The 25,841-nt window shown below is 35.5% G+C and overlaps 1 protein-coding gene across 1 annotated transcript in view; it reads right to left on the bottom strand.

The window, feature by feature from the left end:
• The window catches only part of LOC149542465 (regulator of nonsense transcripts UPF2), a 196,650-nt gene extending 171,826 nt beyond the window's left edge, over positions 1 to 24,824 (bottom strand). Inside the window, exons 1-2 of the mRNA XM_089797407.1 lie at positions 24,656 to 24,824; positions 4,286 to 4,373 (exon numbers count right to left, since the gene is read on the bottom strand). Of these exons, the coding sequence (XP_089653533.1) occupies positions 4,286 to 4,373; positions 24,656 to 24,676 (109 nt within the window). The 5' untranslated portion in view covers positions 24,677 to 24,824. The remainder of the gene's footprint in view (positions 1 to 4,285; positions 4,374 to 24,655) is intronic.
• Positions 24,825 to 25,841: the final 1,017 nt, after the last annotated feature.

Genomic DNA, 25,841 nt, shown 5'->3' with positions numbered 1-25,841 from the left:
TACATGAACTGTTAACATGCAGGAAAAGGAAAATGTATAAATCCAGCTCTTGGTATTTATCAGGACACATGTGAGTTATAAATGCAAGCAATCAATAGGTAAATAGAATGGGAGATCACTGAATTATAATTAAAGATTGAGGACCATGGAAAGTATAATTTATGAATCATTAGTATAGACTTTAACAATCAACAAGTAGATTTCAATATTAAGTTATTAATCTTTAAAAGTTAAAATATAGTATATTTTACTGCCTGAAATAAGTAGTAGGTTTTGCAAAGTACTATTGACAGGAATTAATAACTCAGAATATAAATTATAGTCTAATAACAGAATAGAATTAACATAAGGCTAAAACAGTCAAATATAAATCAGTTCTTTTCTTTGAATTTAAAAAATATAGAAGCCAGTGCCAGTTCTACAATTAAAGTATCAGACCTAGAAATAACATAACTTAACCAAATCAATATAGAATTACGGATCAATAAGTATGGTTTATAAATAAGATGGGTAAGTTCCTTAAGCATAATTTTTTTAAATTAAGTCTAGCTTTGTCTTATTACTTTACTTAACCTTACTCATATTTATAATTTAAAACAACTATAATATTAAAGTAATGTGAAAAGATAGAAATTGCAAAAACCTATATTTCATTAGTATCAAATTTCATACAGTTTTAAATAGAGTTGATATTTTATATCTGAATTTAATCAATGGAATCAGTTTAGAAAGGGGCAAGATTTCTCGATAATAGAATATTGAACAGTATTTGAGGACTAATGTCTAATGTAAACATAGTTGTTTTAAATGCAGAGAGACGTGAAGGAACCTCATATCAAAAGCTAAACCTGTGATTGTTGGGGAGAGACGTTTCACTAAAGACTATTCTTCAACTACATTTAGCACTTTGTCATACCAGCTTAATCTTCTCACAATCATTGAATCAAGATGTATAGGAAGGTATGCCTTCCTAAGCCCCCAAAGGTGATGCAGGCAAATGTATAAAAGTTCGAATAAAATTAGCGATTTTCCAGCATGAAAATAAATATAAAATGTAAAGAAGGGATGACCTTCATAAAGATCTGAAACAGGGGTATGCCCCTTTTAAGAACGTACTTGTATAGGACCTTGGTCCCGAGCTAGACTGGAGGATTTCTTCTCTATTCTTTCCTACCAGTGCCTGCTTGAACGGAGATACTTGCAATTTCATTTTGCTTTATTTATATAATCTATAAGGCTTCGGTCATTTACCGATATAAAAAAAATGCTAAATTTAAAATTATATTATATTTTAAAATAAAATAGTTGAATATCATTTATTAAAATAAAATAAAAATATATTAATCTGTAATTAATATAAATTTAAATACTCTCACTTATTAAATTAGAATTATTAAAACTAAAACTACATTATTAAATTTGAACAGATAATAATAAACAGATATATATTCAAATTTTTAATTTGAATTTTATGTATAAATATATGATAAAGTTTATAAAAAAGAGACCTCTAATTTTATACAGGCTTTCAATATCGATGACTTTTTGGTCGCACATTGAAGGAATGTTTTTTTAGCATGCAATTTTTTGTGAAGGCTTTCACTGCCGATGATCTGCTGAAGTTCGTTTTGGTGCAAAATTATTAAACCATACCCTATTCTCTTCCATCTCTGTTACAGTGTTTCTAGCTCCCAAATCTTCCAATCTTCCTTCCATCTCTATTTCCTATCTTAGATACTTCATCTAAACAATGTGCAGTGTGTTTTTTGTGATTTCTGAAGAGAAAAATAGACTTGCATTGTTCCAGATGAATTTACAGACAAATCTGAATGATTTTTTTAAATTTTATTAGGATTCATTGAACTTCGAATTTCATACATAATGTTCAGTGAATCCTGTGACTAAGTATATCAGTATATGTCAATTTAACAGTCTTAACATAGCTGGAGTTAGCTTCTTGTATTTGCGTTTTCGTCAACATTCTCATATCTGATGTGGACTCCTCATCACTAGTTGTGATGCCTTGACAAGCTTCTTGTATTTTCTTTTTCGTCAATATTCTTATATCTGATGTGGACTCCTCATCACTAGTTGTGATGACTTGGCATTTCCATTTCTTTATTCCCCTCAAGTGCTTCTATTTTCGATGATATTAAGTGATATCTAATGACCCAAACAATTGTCAAGACCATTTATCTTCAGCAAGACACCTATTTTGTAACAACAAAGTATATGAAAAGTTTTATTTGTGTGTGAGAAGCATCAGAGGCAGAATAAATAGTATCTCCTTTCACTTTCTTGACAGAGATTGTATATTCACTGTCATCAATCATTGCTGACCAGAAATCAGAGGTATATGCCGAACTGGTTTATCTGAAACTTGAGCAAGAATCAGCATTGCAGAGGCATTTGTAATTTGCAGCCCAGATTTTCACAAAAATCAAGTTGTTTATATGGATGGGCACTGTTCTAGTATCTTTAACAGTGTGCTTTAATAGTTTGAGGATCTCTCATCCAGAGTCCTTTTAGAGGATATCGATTTCATTATTAGTTAAAATGAAGGTGCGCAACTTGTTGTGGTATGATTAATTCAGTTTAAGATACACTTGGTCATTTACTGGGGGAATCATAATGTGTGTATATATATATATGCCCAATCACTCGAAAGGCAAATTAAATGTTACTCAGATTGAAGTGTGATTTGTTGTCACATGATGTTTTCAGTTAGTAAGAAAAATTCTGCACTTCAACATGCTGGTTCGGTCGGTAGAAATTGATTCTAAATATACTTGATAGACTCTGGATGCTGGGACATGCAGTAGTCTGCTTCTTTGTGTGGAGCAGTTTCTGTATGCTGCAGCTTCAGTTATTTTGATAGTGAGGAATTTTCACGTTACACAGCATTCTGGAGCCTGTGATTGAAGTGGCAGACTACAAAGATATAAGTATTCTATGAATAAATCTTGAATATTGATCATGAGTTTTTGTTATATCACTAGGAATGGTTTATGCTGTTAGCATTGATTTTTATATGATTTTATCACTAATATCTCTTGCTTGCAGGATGCATCGAGAAGTAATGAGATTATGAGAGATTATGAACATTGGAACAATTGCTTACAGTCATGGATTTAAATTGATGATACAGAATATCATATTTTTAGCTTGAAATGGTGGTTATGTGACAGAGGGAAATGTCTAATTCTTTGCAAGCTCATTGGTATCAGCTATCTTATTGTGAGGATTTGCTGAGAGGGGGTCTTTGTTGAGATAGAATCTCAGTTATTCTTATACATTTTGTTAATGCATTCTTCTCTGGAGAAATCTGAGATGAGTGAGGACCACCATCTGCGAGTAGGTATGGTGAACCACCCTCTGCGAGTAGGCATGGTGGAAGTTGTGAGTCTGACTCCATGACTTTAATTTTATGTGCTTATGAAGTAACTATGGTGAATTATGTTACGCTGAGATAACATGTTTTTATGTGATGTCAATTTATTATTGGCATCTTTGGTTGCAGCTAGTGTGCCTGTCATACTAAAGATCTCTCTCTTGTTAAAGGGAGTGTTGAAGATTGTCACTGTGATAGAGACCTTTATCTCTAATTTTGCTATATGTTGAAAATGAGAGAATACGTATACATTATGTTTACAACTGGAGAAGATGTTCATTTGAGATAATATTATATAAAGAGACATGTGTCATGCAAAGAGGCATGCATTTAGAAATATGAAAAGACTTGTTTTTAGAAATTGAAGAAACCTTCAGTTGTGAGATGAAGAGTCTCTCAATTCTTTATATATGTGTTATTATCTTAGTGTGTAATATCGCATCAAATGAAAATTATACTTGAACATTTCTTTATCGATACAAGAGATTTTTTTGCTGGGGTGCCTGGGTTTTGCCCTTCAAGTGGAAGGGTTTTCCCAGGATAATTTCTTGCGTCTTTTTTGCATTTCCATCCTCTTTCTTATTGCTGTTTATCTATTATTTCCTAGGCAAAACATTAACAATTTACACATTGTTAGGTTTTTGACACATTTTGAATAGTCATTTCAAGGTACAGTCGTACAATTATGCCCCCAGAAAGATAACCTATCTCACAAATTAGAATAATCTCATCACAGCAAAAAGGTAATAACAGTGACAATAGTAATTATAACTAAGAAAAACAAAAGGCATAAAAGAAAAGCATAAAACCATTTTTTTATGACCATAGAAGATATGTTCATCCTTCACTGAAAAATCAAAAAGAGATGCCAACAAACTGCCTTGGAGTGCCTACCTGGCCTTTCCGGAGCCAAATTAGCACGACGCAGTGCACACTTTGCTTCAGCTAACCTTTTTGACTCCTCAAGACGAACATGGGATTCCTGTGATAAAATAGTTAAAAAATGAAGACATGAGAATGATGCATAGCATTTATGTTAATGCATTTCCAAGTACCAATTAAGCTGGTTCGCACAAATGCATTATATATAGTGTTTCAAATGCAACATAAAAATAATTAAAATGTTTTTCAGTCTCAAGTTCTATTTTCAAGGGAAGCATAAGCAGCATCAATTATAATTAAAGCATCATTAATGAAATGCAAAGTGACATTTGTATGCCACGTAACTTGGCATGATTATTCAGAATACAATAAGCCTTATTACCTTGATTAACAAGAGTAGTTAATTAAAAATATTACTTTCTAACATGAAGGTCTAACAAGTAGGTTGACCTTGAAAAAAAAAATCATAAACTGACTTGCAAGTTCCTCCAGGATTACACCTAGTAGCTTGATTAGATTCAGAAAATTGGATTTGAACCATCATATAGGATTGTTAATTCTGGGATAAGTATTTTTATACCATCCACTTTATAAGTAGGCCAAGTACCAAATAATTATAAATCGGGAAAATAAGAAAAATGTTAAAAACTCATAGAGCATATCAAAATATCATTAAAAGGTGGAAGGGCCCAACATAAGCGTAAACAAAGCAAAAGGGATTACCCCTGTCAGGTGAAAGGATTTAATATCTAGGCAGGTATGGAAAAGTGAAATGAGCTATAAATTGGTTTCTAACATATTGAATCTCTCTTTCTATACCCATCGTTGAGGAAAGGATCTCATTGCGTAGTTTGATTAGGTTCAAACGTTTTGAATATCCAGGTCCTCGTGATGGATCTGATAGACAAATCCATTATCATGAAGTGGGGTGGTTTAATTTGGGTATGGTTTGGCAGAAACATTTTAACCAGTCAGATTCACCTGCACCCTGCTCTTAAAGCTTCTTCCCCAGTAAATGTAACAATCATCCACATCAAGCAAATCCATTCTGCAACTAATTTTCATAAACCCCAGTGTTTACCTTGCTAATTTAACATGCCCTGCTAATTTGCAAATGGTTCCAAGAAAAACAATTGTAGAACACTAAACAAGGAATTATACTAACTCAAAGAAACAATGAGCAATTCCTCGGAGATCAAAAAACAAAGGAACTTTACAGATAAACATGAACCGTATGCTACTGACTGCCAAAAGATTTCTTTATGATTAAGGATTTTGGAATAACAAAATGTTAAAAAAGGACAACAAATTGCTTGACTTGAAATTAGTTTAATATAGGTGTTCTCTTCCTCCATAGCCATTCTGCAACCATCCACACCAGCCTTTGTCATAGCCAATGTGTTGGGCAAAGGGTTTTCATCAATAGTATGTTGCATTTGTAAAAGTCTATGCTTCACAGAGTTTCTGGGATGGAGATGTTTTAGGGGACAGGGACGTTCTGGTACGGGTACAGGTTAAAGCCAAAATTTAGGGGACGGGACCTCAGGGGACAGCAATCAAAAACATAGGGGATTTTTTTATATAGAGAGACAGAATTCAAATATGCACATCATAACATGGATAAACCATTCACCATAGACATTTAAGAAGATCAATACATGGAATATAATCAAATGGCAAATACTAAGTACTTCCATGTTAACAATATCACATACATATATAGCAAAAATCAAAATCCCTAAAGGCTCCAAGTATCATGCTGAAATCAGGATGAAATAAAGAGAAGTCCAACTAAAATAGTTGGTAAATACTAAACGCAATCTTTCCTCATTGTTGCTACTGCTCATATGTTTTTTTCTTCCTCTTAGCAAGTATGTCAAATCTAAAAATGATTAGAAGAGTTCGTGTTTTAATGGACCAAATATGGGTTGCATATTTTTATTATGTCTTTAAAACAACTAGGGGTCACGCAAACAGCAAAAATTAGAAAAAAATGTTTTTTTGGGGGTGTTTTGCCTTTGCCAGATTGGTTGTAAAAAAAGGGACGGCCACCAGTTTCAGGGACGGATAGGGGATGGCAAAACCATCCCCGATACTGCTAGTCGTCCCCAAGTTTCCTGCCAAAAAAAATTGGCCATTTCAAGGATGTTTCCGAATTTGCCAAAAAGGGGACGACTTAGGGGATGACCAAAATCCATCCCCGGTACGGGTACGACTCCAAAACCATAGGGGACGCGTCCCCATGGAACACTAGTAATATTAGATTAGATCTCTAAGCTAAATATCTTTTGCATTTGTATTTCAAAGCCATTGCTAGGATTAACTGAAGTGCTCACATTGCAAAATCATTCACCATTTGAATAAAGTCAATAGATTTCCATGAATGAACAGCACAAAGTTTAAAAATCACTGGACTCATCTGGGCTTAAAAGTCCAATGGCAAGCCGAGACAACTCGCAATGGATTCACGGTCCAATCCAGGGGAGTCACTCCCTCTAGACTCTCGAGTCCGAGGAATGGACTCTTGTTGATGCATGGGCATGCCCAACAACTTATGATTTGGGTTTTTTTCACTTTTGGAGACCTCTGTTCTTTGCGCTTGCTCAAAACAAGGTTTTAGGGTGACTCCGATGAAATGGAGGATACCAAAGATGAGAACTTTGATGATTAAGAAGAAGAATTAACTCCTCATTTAAATAACTCAACACCTACTAGTTCATAGCCTAAAAATTAGAGTTATTTTAGGAGAGAGAAAAGGAAGAAATGGTGTTAGTTTTCTCTCTTTCACATTTGGACATATCACTATCCGTCATTTTGAAAACACATACAAACTTATGCTGCTGATATACATTTTAAAGTTTGAAACTATGGTGAAATTTTAAAGATTGGGTGTTTGGGATTCATATGACATGTTCAATTATGTCTCTTATGTCCTCCACCTAAAGATGGAGGGGAAGAGCCAAAGATTGATAGCTCGAATGAGGAGATGCGCATGCAGATGGATGGAGGGTAAGGGTCGGTTGGATTAGTGTCCATCTCCCTCCCAACACCTGACCCCTGAATGCATACCCCTACCCCTATTATTCCAAGGGCAAGGGCCCCTACATAAACAGATTATTCAACGGGTCCCTACCCCTACAATAATATGAAAGGGGGTGTACCTTAGGTCTCTTCTGTCATGTGATTGTCTTAGGCTTAGTTAGGTAAAGGCTCATACATCGCCTTTGGCAATTCTATAAAATAGGTCACCATCAAGATCATCTATCTAGAGCCCTATATGCTTAAGAACTCTAGAACTTATCAGATCGGCATCTCGATAAAAACTTATTTTATGTCTTAGTTGAAAGTAACTAAAATAACTCTAGCCTCTATCCCATAGTGAGCCATGGCCTACTTGAGAGTTTCATCCTTAACCTATGCTCTCATATCTAGACTAACCCTCATTAATGTGCACCGGACTTGAGCCTTATATATTAACTTTCTACTTGATGGATTGATAAGAGAACTACCTCCTCCTACCGTAGTAATTTGGTTGAAGAAGGAACCTATAGAGGATCTATTTGCATGACCGTCTCTACCAAATTGATCTCCGGCACCCTTTATCTCTATGGTTATAGGTTCCTTGCTTACTACTAATTGTAAGGCTTTGAAATAGTAATCTTTTTGGCCCCTACCTTTCTGCCATAGACTTAGCCTTAGCTCTATGAAGTATCTTAGCTATATGACTAGCCTCACTGTTAATATGAGCTCTTAGATCATCCCTCTCCTTGGTAATAGTTATGAGTTTGGTCTCATAACATTGTTTATCCTCTTAATCCTAAATCTTAAATCCTCTACTTGATGCTCTAGATCTTCTACTTACTGATGAAGTAAGGCAACCTCATCACTACTCCATCTTGTCACTAAAGTACTATTTGTAGAAATGCTAGGTCCCATATCATTATGTGTCTCTTAAAGTAACATTTCATAAGAGTCCTTTTACACCTATAACTATATCTAGTAGCCCTCCCTCCATAGATGCGTAGTCTTCTCGTTAATAAATAATCCATGTTTCCAACGTTGAGCTGTAGAAGAGTGAATTCACTTATATGATGATGCAGTCTAATCGTTTATTTGATGTAACTCAATTCAGGATAAAAGTGAATCATGTTATAAACAATGCAAGCTTGTTTCATTTCATAGATCATCTGCTACCGCATCAACAAGGTAAACTAAGCACTCTACTCCTCCACGTGGCGGAGAATGACTATAGCTTAATAGGTTTGTATGCCGAGATAGACTCACATGAACTGATTCATCAACTAGCACTGCCTTTGCATGTTCTTGTATTTCAATGTGGTTATTGATCTTACTTCAATGCTCACTCTGACACATATGCCTCTGTTCCAATAAGTGGTAGCATGTTCTTTATCTGACTAGCATAGGTCTTACTCTGCCGGTTGCTCCGTTTTGTCTTTGCCCACCTAAGTGGTAGTATTTTATGGGACCAAAGAGCAGTTACCAACAGGAGACACTAGTAGCAAAGGGAGTTGGAGCAATTTATTTTATTGATTAATCAATCTTGGATGGCATCAGCAAGTAGCATGAGTCAACATCTCAGCCAGTTCGAGTAGAGTGAGTTCCTGATTCAATTCCATTATTAGTATCTATCTCTATACGTCCATATACGATGCATAAAACTTTACTGCAATGCTAGGGATTGAACCTTGTCTATAATGAGAGGTCTTAGTTCTACTAAGGGTGCTTTACTGAGAGCTAAGGGACACGGAGAGTGAGGTGATGGTATCGTAATGACCAATCTCCTTAAAAGGTGTACCTTGGGTCTCTTCTATAATGTGATTGTCTTAGGCTTAGTTAGGTAAAGGCTCATGCATCACCTTTGGTAATTCTATAAAAAAGCGCACCATCAAGATCATCTTTTTTGAGCCGAGTCCAAGTTTTTGGTCTACCGAGTCCAAGGAAAGTCCAAGTTTTTCAACTATGGAATAAAGTAAGCCCCCTGGTGATTACTAGCAAATCACATCATAAAACTGAGTTGTGTCCACATAAAGTTGCATGTTCAAATTGTAAACCTCGGGGTTGCTTCATTTGATAACACATTTGTTACATTGATTAGCATTTGAAGTTTCCATGTTCAAGAGAGGATGGGATCTTTCCATGTTCAAGAGAGGATGGGATACTCAATCTTTATTCTACATGTTAGAGCGGTCACAAAACTCACATCAATACTAACTTTCTCGAGGTTGTACGCATGTATTTTTTGGTTCCATCGTACATCAAGTCATGCCATGTACTGAACAATTGTAGCAACATGGAGGCATGGAAAATGAATAACAAGTATTAGAGCTATGATGGTTTTATGCAAAAATTGTGGAATAGGTATTGTTTTGCATGAGACAATTATCTGCACGGGGCATGTTTTCATGTTCCATTATGGGGTTTCAAGGAGCTTTTTAATGGCTCTGAAGATTATGGCTGGTAGATGCAAACTGATGGATTGGTTAATGTAACCATTTTCAACCAATTCTTCTTCAAGCAAAACTTAAATTGCTTCATCTTATGGGATTCCTTCTTTTGAAGGTTGTGTTTCCTTCTTTTAAAGATTGTGTCCTTTATACAAGGCATACATATTGTTCCAAGTTCATGGCATTGGTAAATCAGCAGTTGTCATTGTAAAGTTTAATAGATCTTAGTTGGTGGAGACTTATTAATCAATTTTCAGTCTTATCTATATGATATTGCAGACTGTTGTATTTCTGATATATCCTAGAAATCCTTTTGTATATATATATATATATATATATATCTGTTCTTATTGTAGAAGAGTCCAATTCTGGTCCGAGATATTTATGCCATTTTATTGATATGATCTGCAGAATAGATTGTAATCAGTATATGTACATATTGAAGCACAACCAAATAGGGGCATGACCCTACATGGTCATGCCTCAATATTTACATACACCGATTCACAATATAAACAAACTATAACAACTTCAATAAATGTTATGGGCATAAGTTAGACCTGGTAACAATATTAAACTTAATGCAATCTACGGGATGACACCCGCTATGACCATTGGTGAATTAGCGATCAACAAGGATTGTAATGGCTTCAGATTAGAGCCTGTCGTTACCATAAGACTATGATCATCGGCAGTGAAACATATGTCAGATATATCGAATGTTATATGTCAGAGAAAATTTGGTGTATCATATCCGAATGTCTAAGGTTATAACGGTAACATATTAAAGTGGAAAACACTGCATATGTTTCAATGCATAATTGCTAACTTTCTTAACAGTCATGACCTGCCATGAAAACATTTTTCTCATAAAGATAGCATTCATTACCAAAATCTGAAAATTGTAGCCTCCAAGTATACTGAAACTAGGCACTAACAAATTAAGCAGGGCTGAACTCATGCAGAGAAATGATAGCAATGAATGAATAAAGAAGATTGTTCATAACAAATTAAGAGGGGCTGACCTCATTCAGGGAAATGATAGCAATGAATAAATAAAGAAGCTCGTTTGGGGAAAATTTCAAAGTATCATATGATCAAAGCACAATGGGCAAAAAAAAATATACTATATCAAAGAATTTAACCCCACACAGGTCATGAGCAAAAAGCATATATAGGAGCAAATATTAAATGGAGAGCAAAAATGCTTATAACCCAACTTAGAGCTAGCTCTCACGATTTGAGGTATAAAACGGGTAGATGGCTAGTGCCAAAAGATGAGTGGGAAAACAGGACATGCCTATTCAGTGGCATGGAAGTGGTTGAGACAGAACATCATTTTATCATGGAGTGCCCAATATACAATGACATTATATCTGGTTATGTGGATATTTTAGAGGCAGGCAGCTTAAACCACCTGTTTGAAGAAAAGCAGTTAGGCAACTCCAAACCTGATTATCAAATCCATCGTTGGAGAAAAGATTTAATTGAGGTTATAGCTTGTTTAAGTTCTTGGCATCTTGTCTGGGGGTGTTCTCTAGCTTGTGGGTCCCATAGGTTGCTTTGGCCTCATGAATGTTATTAAAATCTTTCATGCATTCATAGCAAGCCGACCAATGAAAGGAAAATATAAGTATTAACTTTAGGATAATGACAACAAATGTCAAAGGACCGGGGGGCTGGCTTGACTAGCAAGAGCTTCCTGTGGTGGACACACGAGATCCCCAGGTCCAGTCTCCCCCAACCCACGTGGTACCAAAGAGCATGTCACCACTGGTCACATTAAAAACTTAAATCAGCAAAGTACAATTTATAGGGGAGCTATTCAATTCCTATAGTCTTAAAATAGACAGAAAACTGTTCAAGGTCAACCCGCGGAATAAAAGAGTTAAAAATGGCACCAATTATCTTAAGAGAGCAAATTAGATTAATCAAGGATTATGAAGGGCTTTCAATCAACATTAAAAAAGCATCAATTAATAGTTAAGTGATGTATCTCTTTAAAGGATGTAATGTTAATAAAAGGTGTGACTTTTCCCCTACCACAATGAAAGATATAAAAGGGGAGATGGGATTCAATTATGAGGGCATCGATGAATGATAAATATCCATCAAGAGAAATATGGTAGAAACGAAATTGATACCTAAAAGCAGAACCAAATATTGTCTTGAGCAATACTTTATCTTGAGATAAGTATGAATAATCTTAGATTATAAATAATTAAATATAGAAAAATATATTGCAGAAAATGAGCAACTGAAGCTCTTTCAAAGTGATCTTATTGCATATCTGAGCTATGTACTAGCAATTAATATAGTGAACTCCTATTAGATTTTATTTTAAATTTATTAGGAATGCCCTGTGAATAGGAAGGATGGCCAGCCTTCTGAAATCACAAAATATCAAGCACACCACTTTGAGATGGACAAACTAGAAATCCGGATGCACATGGGTTAGAGGGTGATAAGGACCAGAAATCCAATTATGTCCCTAAGCTTGAGGATCTTATCAAGCACACCAGCCCAAGATGGATGGACTAAAAGTCCGGACATGCTCGTGGACTACGAGGTGAATGGGTGCTCCTAGGCTTCATCAAGGATGATAGCCAATCTCAAAGGTGGACTAAAAATGGAATGAACACAAGATCCTACCATATTCAAGGGTCTGGAGGTGAATTGAGTGCTCAAGAAACTCACCCATCCTCTCACAATACAAGGTCAACCATCCTTGCAATCGCAGTTTGAAAACATTTCCAACAATTTCCTAATATGGCATTTATGTGGATTTATATATTATCCTAAATTTATTGTTAAGACATTATAAAATTAGAGGCTATCCTGAATTTTTAATAGTACTCGTTTTCAACATCCATCTCCATTCTCCTCTTTCGGGTTGACCTTGTTCTTTGGGTAGTTTTTTGCGTTTTACTTCCTTTTGTGCTTTATTCACGTTTGCTTGTTTATTCTGTTTTAGGTTTGCGCATATGCAAGCCTTTATCTTATCACCCAAATGCCCAGAGATTCGGCCCCTTGGACCCCAACACTGTAATTGATTCATTTGTGGGAGTGCAGAAGTTATTAATGATTCACGAGCAAAAGGGACCAAAGAGCCAAATATTGATAGCGCTTCAAATGAAGAATGTACAAATGATAGTGGTTTGCAAATATAGTCGTACAAAACAATTATTGCAGAAGACAATCGCACAATGAGTCCCCCCTTGGTCAGTTTTCATGGACGAATTCGAGAAGACCCCGACTTGGAATTAGGAAGATTATTGGGGGCTCGTGGAGATGGATTACGAGATGGAGGCTTCCTCATAGATGGAGACCCCAAAGGACAACAAACTAGTAATTACCTCCTTTGTGGACCAAAGGTTCTTTTGTTAACCCCAAACGATGACATGATTAGAGCAATTATAAATGAATAGTCTCATTTGGAAAATATGGCTATCTTTTTTTCTTGCATGCATTCTAATGTTTTACCATCTCGAAAATTCTTTGTTGATTGACTTAGTAATGTCGGGGGAAAAAAATGGGAATCCAAGTAAGTTTTGTCAAATGATTGTTATGAAGCCTCTTGGAAATGTTCTCCACGTCAAGAAATCAAGGATCACCCTCCCTCACTTAAATGCAATACCAGATAAAACTTCTAATACCTTAGAAGGGAAAATTCTTTCATGGGGCATCTCCATTCTAGGAAGCTTGAATACTTCTTTCCACTGCAAACTCAATGGCACATATCAGGAAGGATTGTTCATCCTTTAAAAATTCTTAGAAAGGAAGGTTTGGTGAGTTTAACCTGCTCAAACCAAGGAAAATTCAAAAAACCCTAAAGCATATGCAGAAATCACAAGTGGGCCTCATTGAAAACATTGGTTCGCGGAACCTTTCTAAAGACAATACGAAGTATGTTGGCTCCATAATCCAAGAAGTTTAGATACAAGTCCATGGTGGACAAGGGCATTATTCGAATTTTAACATTTCCCTCCCCAACCCCTTTTTCGAAGATGATATTCAGGTTATATTGGCAAAAACTAATACTTCCTTTGTTCCCCAATACGATTGTCAATTAGAAGCCCCAAATGAGGAGATTGTGGTAAAAAGAATGCCCGTCAATTAGCCCTAGCTCTTATATATCAAAGAGAACAAAAAAATTTAAAATGGGACAATTTCCCCCTCAATTCAATAGGCCCTTGCTTGGGTTTGTGCCCTCCAACCCCACTCTTGATTACAAAGCCAATAGTAAAGAAATTGTTTCTTCAAATGTTGCAGTTGAAATAATTGAAACAAAATCTTCTAAGGACTAACCAATTTGAGGAAGTGATTTCTAAAAACACGAAGAAAAAAGGAAGATCATGAACAGGCAATCCCTATTCAACTCGGCCCTTAGTAAGAATGTTAATTAAAAACAAGGTGATTTTTCAGACTATTCTAACAAACTACAAAAATCAAAAGACCCCACCTTACCTTGAATAATATGATGATCAACATTGCTAGCTGAAATGTTAGAGCACTAAAGATGCCTAACAAGAAGATTGTGGTAAGAAAATGGTGTAAGAAATTGTCAAACAAGGACATTATATGATAAGTAGGAGATAATTTCCACAGCAAATCAAATTGTGATATTGCTATCAGGATTTAACTGCGTAATTTTGAGTCAAACTCATTTACCCATGTTTCATGAGTAGTGATTCAACATGAATCCATCTCTCATGAGAATAAATGGAACACTTAGCACTCATTGGATCTAGGTGATGCTCACAGGGGTGAAGCACCGGGACTTCGCGGAAGGCCACCCATCCCAGTACTACTCCAACCTGAACACGCTTAACTACAGAGTTTCCTCCATGGTTAAAACCAAAGCTTGCAACCCCATTTGAAAAACCTTCACCACGTGTTGTGCCTTATGAACCATTCATTAGAAAGCCCCTTAAGCTCATCAATTGATAAGTAGGAGATAATTTCCACAGTAAATCAAGTTGTGATATTGATATCAAGATTTAATTTCGTAATTTTGAGTCAAACTCATTGACCCATGTTTCATGAGTAGTGATTCAACATGAATCCATCTCTCATGAGAATAAATGGAACACTTAGCACTCATTGGATCTAGGTGATGCTCACAGAGGTGAAGCACCGGGACTTCCCGGGAGGTCACCCATCCCAGTATTACTCCAGCCTAAGCGCGCTTAACTACAAAGTTTCCTCCATGGTTAAACCCAAAGCTTGCAACCCCATTTGCAAAACCTTCACCGAGTGTTGTGCCTTATGAACCATTGATTAGAAAGCCCCTTAAGCTCATCAATTGATAAGTAGGAGATAATTTCCACAGCAAGTTAAATTGTGATATTGCTATCAGGATTTAACTGCATAATTTTGAGTCAAACTCATTGACCCATGTTTCATGAGTAGTGATTCAACATGAATCCATCTCTCATGAGTTAAATCCTGATAGCAATATCACAATTTTTGACTTGCTGTGGAAATTATCTCCTGCTTATCAATTGATGAGCTTAAGGGGCTTTCTAATGAATGGTTCATAAGGCACAACACTTGGTGAAGGTTTTGCAAATGAGGTTGCAAGCTTTGGGTTTAACCATGGAGGCAACTTTGTGGTTAAGCGCGCTCAAGCTGGAGTAGTACTAGGATGGGTGATCTCCCGGCTTCACCCCTGTGAGCATCACCTAGATCCAATGAGTGCTAAGTGTTCCATTTATTCTCATGAGAGATGGATTCATGTTGAATCACTACTCATGAAGCATGGGTCAATGAGTTTGACTCAAAATAATGAGGTTAAATCCTAATAGCAATATCACAATTTGACTTGCTGTGGAAATTATCTCCTACTTATCAATTGATGAGCTTAAGGGGCTTTCTAATGAATGGTTCATAAGGCACAACACTTGGTGAAGGTTTTGCAAATGGGGTTGCAAGCTTTGGGTTTAACCATGGAGGAAACTCTGTAGTTAAGCACGCTCAGGCTAGAGAGTGTAAGGTAAAGGTGAAATTGCTCTACTATTGGGCCTAAGTGGACAGATAAGATTGATGACTATGGTTTCTCCTTGTCAAAGTATTTGTTGGCTTAGATTTAAACAAATGGATAAGACATTTGGTAATTGTAAACTCTATGCTTCTAATGATTCAGACTCTATACTCTTCTCCTTCTCTGGTTCTCCCATTAGGCTAACATTTCTCCTATAGTGATCACCCCAATTACCATCTTGAATAATTCTCCAATTTCTATGGTTATCAAGATTGATTGTGATCCTATGAATTCACAGAGGAAGAAGAACAAGATTAAAAATCTCTCTTTAAATTAAACTATTCTCTCTTGCATGATAAAGATACCTTAGGCACCATCAGAATGACCACATCTCTATCCAAGTTTTGCAATAGAAACTTGAGACCAAGAGAGCAATGGGATGCTCTAACATCTGTGTTTAGTAAGATGTTCAAGATGGTGGGGGGAAATGGCCAAAGATTGATATTTAAAAGAAAATATACGACAAGACCATCTTAGCTCAATTGAGAGACAAGTACAAACTTGTGTGCATAATGTTCAACTAGAGGAGGCATTGGCCATGGTTAAAATGTCTCCAAGAAAGATGTAGAATTATAGGTTCAAAGGAAAAACAATTAGGGAAAAAATGGCATTGTTGAGAGAGGATGATAAGGTATCAACTATTTCTTTAATCTGATCAAAGTTTAGCAAAAGAGGGAGGTCTCTCCAAAGATCTACACGAAATCAATAAAGCCTTTGGAGACTTTTACAAGGGGTTATTTTACTCTAAGCACAATGTAGACAATGACGAGAGGCTTATCAAATGTGTAGGCATGACTCCAAAAATATCAGCAAAGAGGAGGCTAAAGACCTTGACAAAGATATTACTACTAGAGGGATTGAAGACACTATTAGATCTTTGGTTAATGGAAAATCTCTGGAGTTGGACAGATTGCCGGGAGAATTCTACATGGAAAACATTGACTAGATCACTGTGGAACTCCTTGAGATGTATAAGGATGCCTTTAAACAAGGGTCTCTTGGTAAGATACCAATATGGGACTTATTAAGTTAACCTCAAAAAATGGGAGATAAGACTGCAATGAGGAATTGACACTTGATCACTCTCCTTAACATTTCATACAACATAATTGCAAAAATCCTTGCTAGAGGAATTACTAGTGTTTTGGCAAGGATTATATTTGTCACTAAAACTGATTTCCTAAAAGGACATTATATTCTAGAAAACTTAACTACAAGTTGGGAGGCCTTACACTAGGTTAAATGAGATGGACAAAACATTGTCATGGCTTGTGGCTTCTCCCCACACTTTTGTAAGTGAATAGAAATCCCATTTAGAGACTCTTCACTTGTGATTGATCTCAATAGTACACTTTCTACACCAATCTATTTGTAAAGATCCATAAGACAAGGATGCCCAATTTGTCCTGCATTATTTGTAAAAGGTGTTGATGCTTTATATTACATCTTGAGAAGCATGGAACTAGGATCTCTTGTTAAGCGACTGCTTTCAAACCAAGACGTTTTACTTTATACTCAATTCATTGATGACATTGCACTGTATCGAGAGTTATTTGAAAGCAATTTTGATAATGTGATGGATAAATTGCATATGTTTTGTTCTACCTCTGGAGAGAAAATTGCCCCTCACAAATTCGTTGTCTTTGGGTGGTCAAAATTCCCCTTAGCTAGCTGCTAAGGAAGGGGTTGACTTTGGGTCAGCTAAGATCATGAGATATGTCGGGATCCCCTTTGTTGTTTCTCCTTCTACTGAAACCATGTTTATTCTAATGTGGAGAAGAAACATCATAAGTGGCAAACCAATCTTCTATCTCTGGCACATAGGGACCAAGTGGTTCCAAAAATTGAACAAGATTATGAGGGATTTCCTCTGGTCAAATGGGAAAGAATCTAATAAAAGTAACTGAGTTATTTGGGAGTGGTGTTGCTTACCCAAAAAATGGAGAGGGTGGGCCTTCATGATCTCAAATCCCAAAGAGCTATGCTTGCTACTAAATGGATCTTAAGGTTGTTACAGCTAACAAGTTGTGGAAAATTTTGATTAGCAACAACATCATGAGGTCCTAGATCAAAAAAGGTAATGAATGGAAGGATGTGAGTTTATGTGACAAGTTGATGGGTAACTTTGATCTTAATGTATTTGGTTCCCACATCTTCTCTTTCATATGGAAGACATGCACACAAGTTAGGAGGCAATTGTGCTATAAAGGTGTTGTTACAGGCCCGCCCTCTTATTCTATGGTGGATAGATCTCTTTGGTTGGGTGTTCAGCTTAACAATAAGCCCCTAGCTCTGACTCAAAGTTGTTCTGCTAAATTATGGGTTTCTTTGGGCATCTCCTCTATTGGGGACATTTTAATTAACAAACCCATAGGCTCATTGAAAGAAATTTGTAGTAAGTTTGGGACTCTCCCTCACATAAAAAAACATTTACTCTAATTTAGAAAGCCACAAGAGATACTTCACAGGCAAGATCATGAAGACTGATTCCTTTCTCGAAAAGCTTATAGATGGCAAGATGTATCTTTTTTACTTAACATCTCTACTAAGTAGATCAATGACATGCTAAGAGTATACTCCAATATCTTCCTATGGATTGATCAGTGTTGGGGCATTGACTGCATAAATTCCAAATGACATCCTACTATTAACCTAAGTGTTATGAGAGCACCTCACCTTTGCAAACTCGGATGTGACCACTCAGATCGCAGAGATAATACCCAAACCCATGATCTTTCCACTAAAACACTTAATCACCCAGGCTCCTTAGGAAATATTTATTTGCCAAATATTAGATGACTGGAACCTCCATTATAAAATTGAACAAAGCAAATTTGAGATAATCACCATAACAATACATTCAAGCCATAAGAGAGTCTAATGCCTCAGAAGTATTATTTCTTGCATTATATATAATAAAGAAGGCCGCTAAAACAAATTACAAACTCTAAAGGAGTCTTTCCCAAATGAATCTTTTTTTTTGTTCAACTTTAACAATATGTGATTAATATTTGCATACACCACTTCAAATATTGAATCACAGAGAATTGTAACCCATATATCATTTGCAAAATAATACTCAAAAAAATTAATATTTGCATACACCACTTCAAATATTGAATCACAGAGAATTGTAACCCATATATCATTTGCAAAATAATACTCAAAATATTCAAAATATTAAAACATAATCGTCTTTTCATAAATAGAAAATAGCAAAAAATATTTATTTTTGAATCCTTACAAATTTTGGCTTTGGATGAAACTCCGCAAATTTCCCTATCAAATCTTCAAAATAAATTCCAGTTGAACCCTTCAACAATCTAATGATGAAGCCCATTGGTGATTCTTAGATGAATACACACAAAAAAATTGGGTTTCCATCCAATCCACCAAGAATAGTCCCAAGGTTTTTCGACCTTCAATAAATGGCATTGAGACAATAAGCTCTCAAAGCTCTTCCAATAAAATAAATAACCAAGCATACCAAATAAGCCTCTTAAACTTGCTTTTGTAGCTTTCTTGAAGGGGGTTGATCCTCTTCTCCAAGCCATGTTGGATTATAATTTTTATTCTGATTTATAACTCTTGGCTTTCGCACTGGTTGACCTTTGGTAATCTTTTTTACTTTATAAATAATAAAGTGACCTTTTTTTTTTAATTTTATAATTCTCCATTACAATAGAAGTCACTTTAGGCAAGAGCCTACAGGGCAAATTGTGAGCCTCTAATTTGGTAAGTCTTGGGTTTGAATCTACTTGAGCTACTAATAATCATAATAATTAATCAAAACAAATAATAATAATTAACCTTGGCTTCAGCCTCTTACCGATTAAAAAAAATATAAAAGTCACTTTAATTGTTGAAGTAAATGATTAAATTAAGTTGCCTTTGTAGTAAAGTTAATTATTTAATCGACATCTAATGTCCCAACAAAGAGACATTATACTTCCTTAGCAGCACGAACCTTGATCAAGTCTCCAAGCCAAAATCCACATGAGTGGCCAGCATAGCTTCAAAGGGAAAAAGAGCACCTAAGGAAGCAACACTTTGTTCGTCCTTGAAGGCAACCTCGTCATCATCATTGGCTCTCCACAAGCAAATACTTCAACAACTATCTTGTGACACCCTCCTTCAACAAGTCCAACAATTTCTTCAAGAACAAAGCATTTCACCTCACCGCCATCTACCACAGCTTAATTCTCAAACCATTCACCCAGCTAAGGAGGGGAAATTTCTTCACCTCCTTAAGTCACCTACATATCACGTCATAACCCTTCAGCAAAGCAATCACATTCTTCACATCAATATTCTCCATCACATCATCTTATTCACCTAAGAAATCCTTCTTCCTTACAAAAGCACACACCAGCTCCTTCTATTCACCAAAATCTACTAGGACTGCAACAAACATGCCAGTAATATATGTGTTCACATGATAACAAAGCTCAATTGATAGGAAATCCTCTCCAAGAATACTTTGCCCTGCATGGATAACTAACCTATGGCTGAAAATCAAGACTTTCATCAACCACCTCTCCAAAATCCCAAAAGGCACATTTATTGCTTTCTACAAACAATCCTTATCGACATGTCCATTATGCAACACCTCACTGCTAATATGTCACAACTAGAAAGGGACCACCTTGGATACAACAAATATAACCTTCACTCTACCATGATAATCAGTGTTGCATTCCCAAGTCACTCCCAACATTTATTCCCAATTTACCACCTATCTCATGAGCTAATAGGAAATATAATAGTCTACCCTCCAAATCCAACTATAAGCTTTGTCATATGGGGCAAATTTCAAAATAATCTATAAAATCGTGTTGGCCTTTGCAATTATCAAAACATCATCCTTTTCACCTAGACTCCACCAATGTTTACTGTAGACTTCATCTACGTGGGTCATCCTTTCAGCCCATTTTTCCTTCCACCTTGGCCAAATCAAGTCCATGAGCTCCTTGCAAAGCACCTTCCCTTCAATTCAAGTTATTTCAATGAAGTTGTTGCATGGTTAAAGTTTCAAACGCCTCTATGAAAGGATTCTTCACTCCAAAGCCCACCATCAAAACACATGTACCACACCCTAATCTCACTCTTGGAGGACCCACCAGTGCATATTCAAGCAATATGCCTCAATGCATCACACCTATGGCTAACAACAAGTTTCACAGTTGTCAAAGGCGCACCTATCAGTTAGCCGGTGCAATTACGATCATCTCCACAAAAACTACCACAATTACTTTTTCAACCATAAATGGAAAGCATGTTGTGATCAGCCATAACTGCCAAGCATGTTGCAATCAGCAAACGATGAGAATGTACTTTTTTACATCCTTGGAGATCAAAGGACACATGTTTGATTCTTCAGCATGTCATTTGATTGTAATAGAAAAGTGATCATTCTATGATCGAAATGGCCAAAACGTTAATCTATAAAACCTGATGACTTGCATTGTAATAAGTGTTGATCGATAGACCTAGGTAGGTGATTGAACTTAGTTTTAATCAATTAAATAATATAGTTATATTTGAAGTTTAAAGATTTCTAATAAAAGGACTTATGGCTTAACAACTAGTGATGTATGTTGTAACATTTGTATTATAAAGCATGCTCTTAATGAATATGGGGATTGTGCCTTTGTTGCCTTTCTCTTTTTGTTAATCAATGTGTCATGTGCTAATTCTTTAAGGGTCTAATCAATTTTCTTATGTTGGTATAATTATTTTTGTTTATCTAGATGTATTTGTGACCATGAAGGCTTTTCTCTCCTCACAATGCATCTTAAATAGAAGATGACTTGTACCATTTCCAGCCTACTCCTCAAGAAAATGCGTTGTAGGGGTTGTGGTTCCTCCACTAGACCCTTATAAGAACTAGTTATGTCCGAAAACAACAATACATTCTTGGTGTCTCTTGTTATTCCTTTGTTTTTAAGTATTGTGTCTATAGATGTAAGGATTAACATTCTCCTTAGGAGTTTTATGTCTTTATTTGAATCCCTACAGGTGCTTCTCACGATTAGTATTTGAATATTTTTCCCTATGTCATTTTCACTTTGGCATCTCGTTCTCCCATCCAACAATAAAAGGGTTTTAGTAAATCATGTCCTTGTTAATGGAAACGAATCTCTGACTAGTAATGGTCAAACCCCTATAGATGTCATCTTTCTTATTCTTAACCCATTTGAAAGCTCAATTTGGTGTTTTGCCTCTCCTTAGCTTTGTGTGTTTGTAAGAGAGGTTCCTCCCCCATTGCATTCAACCCCTCGACAAGAAGAGCCAACTTCTTAAAAATCTCAAAGGTTGCTTTGTAGGATGCACCCTGTCCCACTCCTACAAAGCATTTGATTACCCTTATTTAAGAATCTGATTGCCCTTATTTAGGCATGACTTCCACTACCATTTGTTAGTACGTTCATCTATAGTACATTTTTAGGCCATGATTATTGATCGCCACCTTGATTTCCAGAGTGGATCCACCCTTTCCAAGTCTATTATCCCACCCTACATGCCTTTTGTGGCCTTTTTGCCAAGTTATTCAGACATCCATTAGTATCTCTGAATGGTCTTAACCATATATCAAGTAACCAATTAGGTGTCGTACTCTAACGGATGGCATTAACAGTGATAAGGGAAAATCACCTTCAAGGTGCATAAACTCGTTTTTAGAACATATCCACATTTCAATCCTAGAATAGCAGCCGAAAATCTTGCATATCATTAGTAATTTCTCCTACAAATTCAGATTTCTCATATAGAATTTTCCCCAAAGATCTCTAATCACACACCTTGCACCACTTGGGCCCAGACTCCAGCTTGAGGCCCCATCAAACTTGATCTTAAACCATCCTTCTTACAATTCTTTCTACTTCACTCAATCTCTAGCATTGGAGGGAACATCAACCTTCCTACAACCATTAACTAGTGACATCGCAATTAAAAATAATATAATTAAATTAAATTTGTAAGTGAATTACATTCTTCAACTTATATTAGAATTAATATTTTCAGGCTAAAATTGGGAAGATACCAAGAAGACCATTGCAACAGTGCTGTTTGCTATTGACTTTTTTGGATCATTTGAATAAATTTGTGATCAACAGATCAACTGTAATGAGAATGAGCCAATAATCAATTTTTCAACTTTTTCAAGATCATCGCATAGAATGGGCAGATAGATGTATTAACTGATATTCTGCAACTGCTTTGTAGGCAAGTCCATGCATCATTCCTACTTCACAAATATGTAGTTTTGGAGGTGGTAAGGTCATCCCTCCTAGCCCATAACATGGAACATGAAGAGATATATGAACATTGATTGCTTGTGTTATTTTTGATGTGTACTTTAGGGAGTTTATTAATTCCTAACCAGTTTAATTTTTTAAAAAAAAATTGTAGTTTGATATAGAGACGCAATCCTGGCTCAATTCTCACCTTCACTTGACATATGTGTAATTGAAGGACACTACCTTTCATTTAAGAGTTGCATTCATTTTCAATCAGAGGAGTAGTATGCAAAGCAGGTATGTTGCCCAATGCAAGAGAACACTGCACAAGTAATCAAGGATTGTGTCTGGCTAACAATCTGTTCTCAAATTTATATTGATCCCTGTATGACAATCACATTTCCCATTAACTGTACTTGAATACCAAAGTTGGGACATTCTCCCTTCTGTCATTTGAATAAATGTATGACAACATTTATTAATCATTTCTGGGTCCTCTTGATTTGTTTTGTGAGGAATTCTCTCTCCATTTTGGGCTGTTGCCTCTAGACGGAAACTTAAACTGCCACACAGAATATTTTATATACTGATATAATGAAAGCATGGCTGGCAAACAACTAATTTATTGACATTGTTACTGTAATCCTTTTTGTAACCATTACATTATATATCGCGCTGCCAAAGAGTGGATAGATTTCTTCCATCTCTTGTCAGGCTACTGCGAATCTTTCATTTGATTCTACATATATTATCAATCAAACAGAATACAAAAAAGCAGTTAATAACTTAATATAACAGAGGAAGAATAACCACACGCGTTCTGCTACTAACAGTATTAATACTAGCATAAGAATGGCCTAATAACTATTTCTCTTTCAACTACGCTCTACTAGAAGCAAACCTAGAGAAGAAGAAAAAAACGACTGCTAGCTAACAATTATAATGATTAAAGAAAATCAAGATTCTACATGGAAAAAAATAAACGGGACTTTGCCCATGTAAGACCCAGGATTTAAATTGCCGAAGTTCCGAACTGGCCAACTACATGCTTGAGTTGAAGCTAATAACAATTTCAATTTTCAAAGTTGTCTTGTAGGAAAAATAAAGCATTCATTTTTCCAAATCTAAGCCACTGAAATTCAAAGAGAAAATTCTCGCATAAAACCCTATCTTCCACGATCTAAACCTGTAAAAGAAAGCTACAGCGTGCGATTCCACCGCCAAAGGTAGTCTATCCTGCCGCTAATTGGAGGCAAATTTCCAAATGCGCACACACAATATCTCAGTTAACAAAAAAAGAAAAACACCAAACCATCGCTATTCCTAGTAAGTCTAAGCAATTGCAGCTTCCATAACATGAGGGTGAGGGGAGGAGGGCTGTGGGCAGCTTTGTCCTTTACAATTACAATTGCAGTCACAGGGTAATTCAAAAATAGCGGCTGCGCGTCCTATCAGTAAAAGTTTTAAATTTATTGTGACTTTTCTGTTGCCATAATCTCTCAAAACCTCCCGCGTTCGGATTTCAACATATTTAACAGAAGTGAATTAATCACTAAGTAAAAAGACCTTGAAATTTGATGTCATCACAGCAAGCCAGAAAAAACACCCAAATCATCGAAATACAAAGGTCCCGTACCTTGTGAGCGGATGACTCCATTGGAACACCAAAAAAAACCAGGGTTCGCTTTGAGTGAAATAATCAGCAAGCAGAACCTTCCGACCTGCCCTGGGCTAAACCGGTGTGATTTCTTGAGAGGCTTTCCCTTTAATTAATAACAATAATATTTGTTTCATGCCATATCAGCACTATCGAAGTTTAGGCATAGAGGTATTTGTAATGGGAACAGTTGTTTTCCATATAAAAATATATAATTTTAATTATCTACACCAATTTAAAATAAATAAATAAATAAAATATTTCTAAATTATATATCCAAATAATTTTAAAATTCAAATATATGTATTTTTTTGAATTTATAAATGAAAGAATTATTTTACATTATATAGATTGAATAATTTGTAAGAAAAGAAAGTTTGTGGAAGATTTTATAGTACTATTATATTGCTTATATGCTTTTCATTTTTATTTTTAAGTTTCCATATCTTAATATTAACTAGCACTTGCATTAAAAGAGATGCAATGTTTTAGCTAGTAGCAAAATATATTTATTATTATATTATTATAAGAGAAAAGACAATTAATAGAAATGTGTATTTATATCCTTTTTTTTTTTTCTTTTTTTCCTATAAGAACAAGACAAATTGCAACTTCTCATATTGTATTTTCAATTTAGATAAATATGTGTAACTTTGATCTGGATGCTTACCATAAAATTTAATTTTTAATAACAAATACTATTGTATATTATCATATTTTTAATTAATATAATGATTGATTTTAATTATTTTTTACATATTAAATTTTTTGTTTTTTTTTTTTTTAATTCAAAGATAACTATGATCCTAATTTTTTTTTAAAATTAGTATTTAACATGGACTTAACGTTGTTGAATTTTTTATAACATTTTATATTATTTTTAAATTTGAAATTTTTTGAATTTTAACTACAGACATATTCACTAAAATGGGTTTCGAATGACCATCCAGATGTCCCCTTTGTAAAAAGGACTCAGGAACAACTAATCACCTATTGTTCCAATGTGACTCCGCTAAGGAATGTTGGCAATGGCTAACTCAAAAACTTAACTGGTTTTTTGCCTTCCCTAACAATTTATGAGAAGCTCTACAATGTTGGCCTAAGAGAGGCAGATCTAAGATATATGATGGGCTATGGAAGGTATCCCCTATAATTCTCTTTTGGG

This window comes from Cupressus sempervirens, chromosome 8 (assembly GCF_028749045.1).
Source record: "Cupressus sempervirens isolate cs-2001-9-10 chromosome 8, ASM2874904v1, whole genome shotgun sequence".
Lineage (NCBI taxonomy): Eukaryota > Viridiplantae > Streptophyta > Pinopsida > Cupressales > Cupressaceae > Cupressus > Cupressus sempervirens.
Note: the sequence above shows the minus strand (reverse complement) of the source record. Positions and strands in the feature narration are given on the sequence as shown.